Below are 14158 nucleotides of genomic sequence, written 5' to 3'. Positions count from 1 at the left end.
TGTGTAGTGAGGTCTGAGCATGGCACTGTGTAGGATGAGAGAGATTGTTCCTGCCTGGTTGCCTCAGCAACCCATCTCTGAGCTTCTTACATCAGTGCCAACAACCCAGCCCGCTGCAGAAAACCACAGTGGCCCACTGCAAGCTGCCTAGGAGCCTGCCAAGCCTGGAGGGATGCTGTGTGGTCATGTGGAGGGAGGGGGGACATTCTCTGTTTTGGGGGGGAACACTTGGCTACTAAAACTCTGTAACATGGCAGGTCAGAGAAGGAGGAAACTGGTGTGGGCTTGGACTCCATGTTGGCTGGGAACTGAACCAGCACCGCTTGCTTTTGGCTGGGCACATGTCCCCTGAGCTTCCAAACACAAGGCAACAAGCCCATCTGTTCTTCCCACTGCCACCCCCAAGTTCCTCTGGGACCTACTGCTTCTTGGCCTTAGCCTATTTGGTAAGACTTGGCAAACTAAGGCAAAAGAAAGGTGGTCTTCCACAGTGACATCATGCCATCCGTTTTTCTCTGGTTCCTACAGGCCTGACGGCCCCTTCAGCTCCCCCAGCCCTCTCCCTGCAGGACACTCAAGTTTGCAGTGCCCTGGGCTGTTGAGAGGTGGATCGGAGCATGGAACTCATAAGCACTGCTTGCTCTTCTTCACAGGTTAATTGCTAGACTGAGAGCAAGGAGAAGTCTGTTTTAGCACCTACCAGGCACTAAGTGCTGATTCCCCCCACTACATGTAACTCTGCTGAAGAACTCCAGGGTCCTAAGTCTGTATGGTGGAGGGGCTGCCATTACCTCAGCAGAGAGCAGAGAAGCAGGGGGAGGCTCCTGAAACAAGCTGTGAGAGCCCAGGGGCAGGGGGAGTTGCCCTGCTGGAGCAGTTTCCATGGTGCTTCCACTCATTAGGAATGGGCCCAGGAGCAAGTCAGGGCCCCGCCTCCCTGGCCCCACCCCCTTTACCTTCGTCTCTGTTACCTTGTCTCTGCCCCTCCTAACCCAGCCACCTCTTTCTGCTTTGGGAGAGTAATATCACCGGACATTTCCCAACTACCCACTCTCATTCCTTTTAGCCCTCTGCCACTGGCACCAGCTCAGGCTTTGAGAATTCTTAGGTATTTAGACATTCATTTTATTGCTTAATCGAGCTTGAAGCCATTTAAATTAATACAAGTTTTACATTTAGCAGCAAAGGCTTTTATAGGCCCCTTTAGCAGAGAAAGAATGGGGGTCGAGAGAGAATCAAGGAAGAAATTTATTGTGGGCCATTGCTTTTCTGAGGTAGGGTCAGGTCAACCTTCCCAAAAGACACAACCCTGAGCCATCTACCTGGAAGAACAGAGTCTGCCAGCCCTGGGGTCTTGGGAATAGAGCCCTCCATGAAACTCTGCTGCAGTGTCTATCTACCTTCCCTTTTGAAGAATGACCTCTGGAGTTGCCCGCCTCCCCCATACTGTCTGTCCCGTGTGCTACTGCAGCTCCACCCACACCCTCCGTCCTTACCTGTCCCCTTTCTCTCCTCCCATCGCTTTCTGGAAGCCTCTTTAATTACCTCCATTAAACATTAATCCTTTCAGTTCTTCCTGGAAGAATGCAGTCTCCCTTTCCCCAGGGACTGCCTTGCTCCTCAGCCTGCCTGTCTTCCCCACAAGAGCTGTGGTGGGTAAGGGTGGGAGCATCATCACCAGCCTGCTTCTCACCTCACTCCTACACACACATGCACAGCTCAGCAGAGGGCCTCCTTCAGCCAAGGTGAGTCAAGTGCACCCCAGAAGCTAGCTCCCTGCCGAAAGGAAGGGGGAAGGGAAGCGGGCTGGTGAGTCTAGAAGGCTGCGCTCTGCACAGCTGCAGGGACTGGCCGAAGCGGGGCAGTGAGGACATGAAAAAGACAAACACGTGACACGGAAAAGCTGGGATCGGGTGGCCTGGGCTCTCTAATGGAGAGGCCGAAGCGCAGTGTGTTTAATTGTGTACAGTTGAATAGGGAGGCGGGGCTATTACATAGAGATAAACAAGAAGGCAGGATTTTTACATAAGCTGAACAAGGAGAGAGGTTTAGCTCATCTCAGGAGCAGTCTTCGGGCTATAAACATGGGTGGGGGAGAAAGCTACAGTGGAAATTTTCTGCACACTGTCAGCATTCACACTCACTCACACTCAAGGAAGGCTCTGTCATCCCTCGGAGCCTCGCTTGGGGAAGGTTTCACAACTTCCATGGGGCTGAGGCATTGGGGTCCTTGACATAGATCGCTGTACCCATGTCGACAATACGTTCACTCTGGACTTCCGGTTCTAGCCGCTTCTGCTGCATAGGATGAATGTAGGGGTGACTGAGGCTTGAGAGCCTTGGTGCCACTCCCAACCCTTACACATGCAGACCTGCCCCCACAAGTTGACACACACCTATCTTTTGTCCCCAGGTGGAAGTAGAAGTCGAGAGCATGGATAAGGCTGGCAACTTCATCGGCTGGCTGCACATGGACGGGGCTAACCTGTCTGTCCTGCTGGTGGAGCAAGCGCTTTCCAAGGTCCACTTCACTGCAGAGCGCAGTGCCTACTACAAGCCCCTCCTGTCTGCTGAGGAGGCCGCCAAGCAGAGGAAAGAGAAGGTACCGAGTGTGGCAGTGTGCTGGTCACTTCTTAGCATGTGCTTTTTCTCACCTCCTCCTTCCACACACCACAGAGCCAAGGATAAGGTGTCAGCGTAGGCACCTTGGGTCATAAGCCTGCTACAGACCTGCAGTGGGCCAGGGCCATCAGCCTGCAAGATTCCCAGTGGTGTCCCAGGCCTATAGTGGGATACTGTAGATGACCTTGGAGCAGTAGAAGAAATGACCAGGACACCACAGGTGAAGAGCCTGGGGTCAACCTGCCCTTCTCTGTCGGTGCCCACCAAGGGACTGGGCAGCCCACCTCTGAATTTCCTTCCTACTGCCCTGCGGGGAAGCAGCCCAGGGAGATGCATGGAAGCCCTTAGAACAGCAGATTTACAGCCTCTCTCTCTGCAGATACTGCATTGAGGAGACAAGGAGGGTGGGTCCAAAGCAGCTTTTGGAAACAAATTGACTATTAAGGAACTCTGTGGCTTAGGGGTGGGAGCTGGGTTGACCCCCTCCCACACTAGCCTGTCTCCATTGACTTATAGCCTGCCTAATAATGGGATAAATCAGCCAGCCACCAATCTGTCAGGGCTCCTCTGAGCTTGAAGAGGGTTTCATGGGACAGCCATGCTAAACTATAAATTGTTCCAAGAATAAATGTTTCCTTCCCCATAGGGTAGCCATCTGGCTTGAAATCCACTTCCCAAAGCCAAGACACCTGCCAATAGGAGTTGGGGGTTTGTACCCCTAACACCCCGTATTCTTCCTTAGGCCAAAGCAGCTGCCTCCTGGCTCAGGGCCTCCTTCCTCTTTCAGTACTGGACCTAGGAATCTGTCTTTAGTCGTCCTCTAGGAATTGGGACAGGTGTCACAGACTTTGGTGGCAGGAGAACACAGGTGGACAGACTCCATAAGGAAGTGGCCCAGAAACCCAGGCTGGGCACAAGAGACTGTCTGCGGCCTAGAGGAGCTTCAGGGCATCAGAGGAGGTTCCCTTCCTCCTTGCTGCAATTCCTGGTCACTTGAAACCCCATCTCCTGAGAGTGGACGGGGAAGCAGACAGCCTTGGCTTCCACAGGAAAGGAGAGTCACACTCTTTATGACAGCTGAATTTAGACTGCCACCCCTATGTCATCTGTCTGAGGCAGGGGACTGGAGGCACAGTGCATTTCCTGTTACAAGGTTGAACTGTCCCAGAATAGATGCATAGAGGGCCAGACTGGCATCAGTGTGTGAACTAAAGGTGGCATCTGTGCCTATGGCACAGTCCTCTAGCACTCAGCACATGAAAAGTCACTGGAGCCCAGAAGCTGCCTCCTCAGGTCTGTCCATGCACAGTAGAGGCCCGGGGGGACTTGGGTAGGGCCAGGGAGTGGTACCTGGCCTGAGGGGCTGGCTGGATTCCCTGCCAGGTCCAGCACGAGGCATCCTTGTTTACCACACAGTAGACTTGTCTGAAAGAATCCAAGTTGTCATTCTGTTGGTGCCACTTGATGATGCTAAGGAGTAATTACCAGTGATTAATTACTTACATGAGCTGCACATTTTTATTCCATTCTAATTAAAATGCAGCACACAACTCTCTATACTGGGCCACCTTCCCCGTGGATCCCTCTCCTGCAATCCCAGTCCACTATAATCCAGAGGAACCAGCCTGGCTCTCCACCTCCAAGTGGGGCTGGTTCTGAGGAAGAGCTTTCTCTGCAGAACCTGTTAGTGACCCTCAGAGTTGGCAGCTGATGAAGGAGTTTGGAAGCCAGCTGGGTGACAGGAACCTGGGTATCTCGGGTGTACCCAACACTTCCCACTTGTGACCTCCCGAGGGCTACGTCTGTTACTGAGGAATAAACGGTTCTGGTTCCTTTACAGTGTGTAAATGTTTATACATACAGGCTAAACCAGGAAAGGGAATACTGAGAGACTGTGTGAGACCAGGTGTGTGCAGAATTGGACAGCGTGACTGTACATGCATGCATTAGTGAGTGTGTCTATCTGGAAGAACCTGATGCTGTTGAAGCCTAGAAGCTGCCTCTTCAAGAGTCTGTTCAGTACACACTAGGATCAGAAGCTCAGTCTGGCTAGAGAACTCCGCTGCCTCCCTGCAGGGTTTTATTCTTCTTCCCTGTGCCCCTAAGACCCTCCCCTTCCTCTACACTTAGGTGTTCTGGGAGGGAACAAGGAGGGAGTCACAGGTGGCAGATACCCCACACACACATTCTCTCTCTCCCTTTCTTCTTCTGTCCCTCTCCCTCTCTCCTTCTCCCTCCCTCTTTCTCATCCCAGCAGGGCCTTGAACAGGGCTGGATTGACCATTGATTAGTTTTTATTGAGCTTGGCCTCCCTGCTGTGCGTTTGAAGGCCTCTGCCACCCTGGCTCCTTGCCAGTCACACCCTTGGAGCCTAGTGAGCAGGGATATGGAATAGGACTTAGATCGGAGAGACTCCAGCCAGTGCATTCCCTGTACACAGTTTTCTCCCCTGGCAGGAAGAGAGGCTGGGGTTCCCTGGGAAGAAACACAAAGAAGAGAAAGGACCAGGGGTGCAGAAACCAGGAAGAGAGAGAGCTCCCCTGCTCCTGACCCATTCTGATCTATTCCTGTGCCCAGCACAATAGGCTCCTTCCCTCATGGTAGCTGCAGCAACAGGGAACCCTAAAAAGCTGCAGATGTAGAAGGAACCTGAGAAGATCAGAAACTGGCTTTGCAGACCAGCCTGGAGCAGGAGCAGAGGAGGGAGAAGGCACAGTCTATAGCCAGAGCTGTGAAGTGTCACGGCAGTGCCTTGCCCTAAGACAGATCCACCACAATCCTAGCTTTGAAAAAGAAAATACGCCATTCTTCAGCCTGGCCATAAACCCTACCACTGTCAGAGCTCAGGAAGACATCTCCACATTAATACTCCGAAATGGTCCAAGATCAGGGGAGACGAACTCTAACAGGCTCCTCATCTACCTGTGCCCTGCTGCTGAGTCCAGACTCACATTTCCCTGGATAACATCTTGTCCATTGGGGTCTTTTCCCAGCTCCTCCCTCTGTCAAGAGCCTGGGAGTGAAGCCTTAACTCTGAGTGTCTGTGTACACAGTTACTGCTCCTTCTGGAAGAGGTCTTTGAATTTTCCTAGTCACCTTCCCATGAGTCCAGGAAGAAGAGCATCCACAAAGATTCCCCCAAACAAGAGCGTAGCAGAGCTGTGAGCTCAGAAGCTTACGAAGGCTGTGGGCAGTAGCATCTGTCCAGCAGGGGCCTTGCCGGTGTGTCTGTCTTTCCTCCTGAGGTAGCGCTGTACAAAGGCATTATCAGCCAACAGAGGTAAGACCCTGGTCTAAGGGTGAGGACCATGCCCATCCCAGAAGACAGGCTCCATCACACCAAGAAAGAGACTTGGCATTGACCACCTTGCCTAGGACTACTGGCTGCCAAGTCCCAAGAAAGAGCTGTGCTGCCCCCTCTCCCCAAAGAGAAACAAGGAGCCTTTATGGCTTCACTGTCCAAGGAGCCACGTCCAAAGAGTTGAAGCCTCTCTTAGAATCCAGCTTCCTTTCCTGAGGAACAGCTACCTCTTCTACCCTGGGATGCTTCTTCACAGCCTCTGGCACCTGCCATTCCATAAGTAGGCACCTTGCTTTCACTGTCTCCTCAGCCCAGGAGGCAGTGTGACCTCTCTTGTCCTCCAGCCAGGTGAGCTCTCTGACCTGGGACACGGGGCATCTGTCAGGCTTTGGTTTGCATCATTGGTGACCTCAGCTTGCTGCCCACCTGAGCCTGTCATGAACAAAGCTCCGCCCCCTCTCCCCAGGGAGGGAACCCGATGCTGTCGCCTGAGGCTCTTCTTGAGGACTCATTAGCAGTTTCTGCTCTCACCCTGTCAGTCTGCTGCAGATTCATCAACACAGCTGAGGAGCACCCTCCCCAACAGCCACAGCCCAGGAAGCAGGCTGGGGTAGGATGGGTCTCTGAATGGCTCCCAGACCCAGGATCCTCTCTGTCGGCTAGCACAGAGGCCTGTCTCTTCCCCGGGAGGAAAGCTAGGAAAGGAAGCAGCTGGAGAAGCTGGGCAGAGCAGGCGAGGGGAGGAAAGGGCTGCTGCAGACGGCTGGAGTACTGGGGTGCTGAGGGGGAGGGGAGAAGCATGGGTGCTGGCAGAAGGGAAGGCAGCTGGGTCAGAAAGGTGGCCGGTGGTGGCTCCAGCCTCTTTAAGGCAGTGATGACAGGCTTGTCTTAGAAGCAGTGTAAGTCCTATTGATCTGTGGAGTTCCAAGGGCTCTAGAGGGCCTAGGAGCCCAGTCGATAAGAATGACTGGCTGAGTAGACACCTTCCAGCCAGAGAAGCCTAGGAAAAGAGCCCAAAGCCGTATTTGAAAGCATTTGACTATCCGCCAAAGTCCTCTCATGGGGAGCTGACTAGCTAGAGGCACATGGGCCTGTGAACCCGTAGGGGAGACAGAGCTGTGCATTAGTGTTCCACCGCCTGCTTCTCCTGGCCAGCCAGGGCTGGGGCTGGTGTGTGTCTTAGGTCTCTGGGTGCTGGAAGGAGAGCGGTGGTGGGAGTGATGGAGATGGGCAGCTGGAGGCCAGCCAGAGTGCAGCCCCACAAGTGCTGCTGTAGAAAGCACCTCTTTGTGTAGCGCACTGGGAAACTTTGGCTAGATGGGCCTTAGCCACTCTCCTAGGCACCCCCTAAACTCAGGAAGCCCGCATTCTTTGCTCCTTCTTTTGATAGAAAGACACACACTGACGCCACGTGAAAGACAGAAGTGTAGGCTTGAGGGGTGACCCAAGGAGGTTCCATATTTGCAGCATGCCTGCCTTTCAGTTCCTTCCAGGCGCCCCCCCCCCCCCCAAGAATCTGCTCGTTAGCTGAGAGTATCAGTGACTGTAAGTTAATGTTCTAATCAAAGGAGGTGGACCTGGAGATGGCTTGTTAAAGTCAAACCCAAGATAAAGGGTAGCAGCCCATGCCGTCTAAGCTTTTCCCACGGCCCTGTGCCGCCTGTTGCCTCCAGGACACCCAACCAGTGCCAAGGACCTATTTCTGACTGCAGACCTGTGTACCTCAGTTTCCCCATTAGCAAAAGAGGAATTAACATGATACCCGTTCAGGAGGTCGTTTGTGAGGCTCAAATGAATCGATACTTGGGAGAATGTTGAGGTGCGTGGCACTAGTGAGCAAGCGAGTTTCTGGCTAATACTTGAACCATTCTTTTTCCTCTGTACGTGTCTTCATGATGCCATGTGTGGTCCCTTCCCCTGAGCCCCCCGTCCGCTGCCTGCTGCTCAGCCGGAGAGCCACTTCCCTCCCATGCTCTGACAGGCCTCACTACTTGGCTAATCTCCTGGCCGCAGGATTGGACTTGACGCGCTGTCACGTCGAATCAGCTTCTGAGCTGCTGCAGCTCTGGCACAGGGCTTGGGGAAGGGTGGAGAGGGGTGGCCGAGCCTCTGAGCTGAGGTCAGAGCAACCTGCTGGAGGTGAGTGGCTCAGAGCAGAGGAGATGCTGCAGTTCTGCACAGAGACATGTCCCCCTCTCCCAGCTACAGCTTGGTGTGCCTCGGGAACAGGGACGACCTTGTAGGGCACTCTGGGGAGGGAGATGGAGATTGGAAACTAGAGGAACTAAGCAAGCAGCCCAAAGCCAAGGCTGCTCATTGGTGGGATCCTCACGCTCCACTCTGCATGGGATCACCTGAAACTTGGCTTGATTTTGGTTTGCCTCTCCCCCTAGCTTTTTAGATTCTAATTTAATAAGCGTGGGGTGAGATCCTGGAGTCTGCTTTTAGTAAGCTTCCAGTTCTTCTTCTTCTTTTTTTTTTTTTTTAAGATTTATTTATTATGTATACAATGTTCTGTCTGCACATATCCCCACAGGCACCAGATCTCATTACAGATGGTTGTGAGCCACCATGTGGTTGCTGGGAATTGAACTCAGGACCTTTGGAAGAGCAAGCAGTGCTCTTAACCTCTGAGCCATCTCTCCAGCCCCAAGCTTCCAGTTCTTCTAATTCCTACCAGAACCAGACCCTTTACCCCAAATCTCCAGAGACTCTACCTCTCCTGCTCAGAATCAGCCCTCCAAGTGGCCCCATTTGCCCAGACCCCTGGTTGGTGTCCTCACTGATGTCCCTCTCAGCCACCCCGTCCTCACTGCCTCCACACTTGCAGGTCTGGGCCCACTATGAGGAGCAGCCTGTAGAGGAGCTACTGCCTGTGCTGGAGGAGAAGGAGCGCTCCGCCAGCTACAAGCCCGTGTTTGTGACTGAGATCACAGACGACCTGCACTTCTACGTGCAAGACGTGGAGACTGGTGAGTGCTGTGTGCTGCTGCCGCCTCACAGATCCTGGTGTGGTCCAGCCTACCCCAGGCTGTGGGCCCGAGGGCTCCGGACTCTCTCCTGAGCAACTTACAACTGCTACTGCCCCTAAGGATTGCCTCAGAAACCCACAAGTGAGCCCTGGAGTGGACACGGGGGTGTGGCGGGCCAAGCAGGTCCTCTGAGGACAGGTGACATTACAGACTCATTTGGGTGGTTCTCTGAGACTCTTAGGTAATGCTTTTACTCCCAGACACCCCTGGCAGGGCTGGGCATGAGGATTTGTTGCCTGAGTGTGTCAGGAATCATGGAGTAGATTGTCTGATGTGGTCAGGGATCCCTGCTTCTTAGAGAGGACCAAAGGAGCCTGCCTCTCTCTCTCTTCTCCTATAGAGGTTAGTATAGAAGTGTGGTGGTCGGTTTCCATGGCAACAAGCAGGCTCTAGGGGAAGCTATCCCCTGGCAGTCTTTGTGAAAGACCCTCTCTCCTCTCCTCAGCCCGCCACCTGATAGCCAGGGACTCCACAGAGACCTCAGGTTTCTAGAGGACAGGGTAGCAGCCACATCCACCACTCGTACCTCCCCTGACCTCCCTCCTCTTTATGCTGCTCTTGGGGCGGGTCTTTGGGAGCAGAGGGATGTGCAGATATGGGCAGCCCCAGAATGGCAGGATAAGGTGTTTGTCTGGCTTCCTCCGTCCCACTCCCCAACCTACTCAGAGCTGCCATCAGCCTGGCTCAGCCACTTGGCTCTAATGCCATGTCCCAGGCAGCTGCTTCTGTGACAGTGTTATTTCACTAAAGAAAACTTCAGGTCCTCTTTCTGGGCTGAGAAAAAGTGGAGGAGGGATGAACGTTGATCAGCCTTGGGGAGTCACTTCTCCTGAGGGTAAAAGGTGGCTCAGCGATTACCTTGGCAATGAACCCAGAAAACAGCCAGCCTCAAGACTGAAAAGGAATCTTACCTCATAGGATCGAAGTAGAAATTAGGTCTGTGAGTGAGCAGAGGAACGGCTAGAATGGTCATTGGAAGCCTGGGGAGGAACTCTAAATAGTCCCTGCCCAGGGACAAGATGCACCTGAGGGCTCCACTAGGAAGGACCACCCTACATGGCCTCACTGTGTTCAGAGGCAGAGCTTGAGGGTGCAAGTTTCCATGTGCCTCCCTCATGGGAAACCCTATCTGGTTGTCTCTGGCTGCTCTAGAAAGCCAGGATGCTTGGAGAGAATGGTGTCCAAGGCAGAAATAGGAAAGAAAGGACTAGGAAAAGCTCAAATTCCTAGAATATTGTCACCGGCTCCTAGTAGTGAGTGCCAAAGAGGATGCTTCTGTGGCTATGTTAAGTCCATGAAAATAGGCCCAGGATCTGTAGCCTCCCTCTCAGAACCTTTTTGGGCTCCTCAAGGCACATTCTCTCACCCTGTCCCCTTTCTATTAAAGTTCATCTTCACAAAGAGTCTGATAAGAACATTAGCTGCAAGTGACCAATCAAACCCTATGTAAGAACCTCCAGTAGGCTGTGGCAGCTGGCAGGAGGCAGGAGCCTGTTTCTTTCTGTTGCCTTGGAACCCAGAAATTCAATAAATTGCAAGTAGACTGAGTTCAGGAGTACCTGTCAGTCTAAAGGCTGCTTCCCTGGAGCTTGGGTATCTGTGAGCAAGGAACACTCTGGAGGAGCCCAGAGGCCTCACCACTCAATTGAATGAATGCCAGGACTGTGGGTGCACAGCAGCCCAAGAAGAGGACATGTGTGCATATGCAGAGATCATTTCAGTATGGTTGGATTAGTAAGCACCCTGCATGCACTGGGAATCCTACCAGGCCTGTGCAAGTCAACAAACAAGTGAGCTATGGTCTGTGCCCTGAAGGAGCTCACAGTATAATGGCAGAAACATAAACACAGACGGGCACTAACGGGGCTGATGGTAGCAAGTTTAACCACAATAAACGTGTGGTCTGCACCTGTTACGGTGGAGCCTCAGCCCTGAAGGGAAGGAGGAGTGCCACACTTAGACTGCACACCTCCAGCCCTGCCCTCACCTGCGAGGTGGAAGGGAGCAGAGAGGCCGTGCGGCTGAACTGGAATGCGGTCCACCAGACCCATAAAAGGATAGGCCACAGGGGTTTCCCATGAGGGAGGCACACGGAAACTTGTACCCTCAGGCTCTGCCTCTGAACACAGTGAGGCCATGGAAGGTGGTCCTTCCTAGTGGAGCCCTAGCAAAGCGGGGGTAGGGAAGGAGCCAGAGAAGGGAGATGAGACCTCGGGTACTGCCGAAACTGGCCAAGGAGCTATAGGTAAACATCCAGGGCTCTGACCCTCGCCAGGGAGATTGGGCAGGAAAGTGGGGCGCTGCCCCCTGCTGAGGAGAGGGCGAACCTGGCAGCATTGGAAGTGCTGTTCAGCAGGAATTTTACAGGGTGACAAGGGCCAGAGTGCCTGTTTGAATAGGTGGAGCTTCTGTGTCCCACTCATTCCTCCCACATCTTTCAAGGCTCTGATTCAGGTCCTTTCCTGTCTGTGGTTATAAGGGATCCATCCTGTTGCCTCCCAGGAGACATTGGGCAGAGTGGTTCCTGCTAATCATGAGATCCAGCCCAGGAGCTGTTTCTTGTAAGAATGGGGTCCAGGCTGCCAGCCCTTATTCTAGAAGCTACTCAGCTGTGCTCAGTGTCCATTTTCTTTCCTACTTCCTCAGTCAAGACCTACCTAGCCACAAGAAATGTACCCCAGTGGTATGACACTTCCCTAGGATGCACAGGCCCTGAATTCCATCCCCAGTACTTGACAAAGAGTTAAGAAGGCCCAGGCACATTCCCCAGGGCTCCTGCTCCCTGACCAGCATATTAGAAATGTGTGCACATGCAAGGCCCGAGGTAACCAAGTCACCAGTTCACTTCTGAATGTGGCTGCCATGAAGCTGCTTGAGTGGGAGCCACAAAGGACTGCCCTGCTTGGACTGAGGTAGCCAGTGCTTGGTACGCCACCCCCCCACCCCCCACCCCACCCCCGTCCCTGTGTTTACCCAGGAGTGAGGCTCCGTGGTTCACTGCCCTCTTTTCCTTACAGGCACCCAGCTGGAAAAGCTGATGGAGAACATGCGCAATGACATCTCCAGCCACCCTCCTGTCGAGGGTTCCTATGCCCCCCGCCGGGGCGAGTTCTGCATTGCCAAATTTGTAGATGGAGAATGGTGAGCCACAGGGACCAGCGGGGCGACAGGGCTTAAGCAGAATGGAAAAGTATCCTGGGGCACAGGCCTGCAAAGCTGCTGTTAGATGGCAGGCATTCACCCAGAACTGCTTTCTCTTGGGCTGTTGGTGACAGCCTCTACCAGATCTCCAGGGTATCCCCCCTCAATGGGGTGGGGGGTGGGGGGTGCTGTCATCCAGCCAGCCTCCAGAGATGGTAGGATAAAGTGGTGCCACTCCCCCTTTCCTGGGGATACAGGATAGTAAGACTGCTGGCTGATACCCTCCAACCCAGCCCTCAGCCCTCAAGGAAGGATGATGTCAGGAGTCAGTTGGAGGTTTGTCCACAATGAGCCCAGACCAGCCAGCCAACCCTGCACCTCTGCTGTCTCAGATCCGAGCAGCAGAACCTCCAGGCCGGAAGAAGGTCACTCGTGGATGATGTACCAAGGGTGGAGCCCCTGGCCTTCCCGGGGTGATGAAGTGACTTGGATGTGTTCCCTGCTGCAGCCTCCCAGACAGACCTGCCGGCTAATTACAGCTGCTGTTTAGTGTGCTGGGTTTAAACAGCAGACACCCATCTAGTCATTACTCTTGTTGCTTTATGCCCCAAGGACACATCAATCTGCTCTACATGCTCCCTTCTCCCTCCTTGCTCCCAGGCCCACTCCAACTCCTGGAGATCATGTCCAGAGCTCCCTGAGCCTGGGCCTCCTTAGTCTGAACCCTGGCCTCTGTGACACCCAGTGACCCTGGGCAGGACATACTGTGTCCCTGGGGAGATCAGGTTGCTAGCGCTATCCTCTGAACTCTGACCATGATGCTGTTGCAGGTACCGTGCTCGGGTAGAAAAGGTGGAGTCCCCTGCCAAAGTGCATGTCTTCTACATTGACTACGGCAATGTGAGTGCTGGGGACCAGGGTGGAAGGCAGGCAAGGCAGGGACCATCAGGCACTTGGTAGGTCCCTTGGTCAAGTCCATCTCATCTCTCGAAAGTCCTGCATACTCATGGGACATACACATTGGGCACCTCTGCTCTTTGTAAAACAGGCCAGGCCCCCAGAACTACTGAGAAGTACAGGGAAATGTGGCCAGAGGCCTTCAAACACTGATAGATCTTAGGGAACTTGACACTCTTGAGGTGTGGCAGTGGCCATCTACTGTCCTCATCCCTCAAAGATAAGATATGAGGATCTTCTAGCAGAAAGTCCAGATCTGGGGCCATGCTCTCCCACAGTCCCTGGGAGAACACAGTAAAGAGGTATTGCCAGGCCGGAGTGACTCCAGCTACCTGGGCCAGAGCCAGAGGCATACATGCCCAGCACTGTCAGGAGCCTTCCTGATGTGAGCATCCTACCCTATGGAGTACCAGACAGGGAGCCCATGTGGCAGAGAGCCAGCAGTTGGTTTTACCAACTAGAGAAGCCTGGGAGACTAGCAAAATGGAACTGAGCCAAAAAAGTGGGAGAGGCCCAAAGTGAAGTTCCCAGCAGCCAGGTAGAGAGGTTACCCTCGTATGTGACGATGATGTCCTGGTGCTTCCTCTCTAGAGAGAGATCCTGCCATCCACACGCCTGGGTACCCTACCACCTGCCTTCAGCACTCGCGTGTTGCCAGCTCAAGCCACCGAGTATGCCTTTGCCTTCATCCAGGTGCCCCAAGATGTGAGTACAGACCTCGTCTTCCTTTCAGAGGGACTGACGCAGCCATTCCTGCAGCCCTCACAGCCTGTCAGGAGAAGATGGAAATGTGTGGCATTATCTGTTGTTGTGCTAGGACTCAGGAGTTGTGAGTGTTAGCTTTGACCCTGGGAGTTGAGGGAAGGTACCACAGACAAGATGGCATGATAGCCATTCAGTTAGTTGGGTTTTTTTTTGGGGGGGGGAGGGTTGTTTGTTTTTGTTTTCCGAGACAAGGATTCCTTATTTAACAGTCCTGGCTGTCCTATAGCTCACTCTGTAGACCAGGCTGGGCTCAAACTCAGAGATCCACCTGCCTCTGCCTTCTGATGCTGCAATTAAAGGCGTGGGCCACCACCCCCTGGCTCAGTGAGTTCTCAAGCAG

The 14158-nt window shown here is 53.5% G+C and overlaps 1 protein-coding gene across 1 annotated transcript in view; it reads left to right on the top strand.

Moving 5' to 3' along the window:
* Positions 1-14158, top strand: part of Snd1 (staphylococcal nuclease and tudor domain containing 1) — a 428395-nt gene that overhangs the window by 410913 nt on the left and 3324 nt on the right. The window contains exons 17-21 of the mRNA XM_006979374.4: positions 2414-2602; positions 8754-8895; positions 11973-12096; positions 12927-12996; positions 13645-13758. Of these exons, the coding sequence (XP_006979436.1) occupies positions 2414-2602; positions 8754-8895; positions 11973-12096; positions 12927-12996; positions 13645-13758 (639 nt within the window). The remainder of the gene's footprint in view (positions 1-2413; positions 2603-8753; positions 8896-11972; positions 12097-12926; positions 12997-13644; positions 13759-14158) is intronic.

The sequence above is a fragment of the Peromyscus maniculatus genome, chromosome 3 (genome assembly GCF_049852395.1).
Source record: "Peromyscus maniculatus bairdii isolate BWxNUB_F1_BW_parent chromosome 3, HU_Pman_BW_mat_3.1, whole genome shotgun sequence".
NCBI classification, from domain to species: Eukaryota; Metazoa; Chordata; class Mammalia; order Rodentia; family Cricetidae; genus Peromyscus; species Peromyscus maniculatus.
Note: the sequence above shows the minus strand (reverse complement) of the source record. Positions and strands in the feature narration are given on the sequence as shown.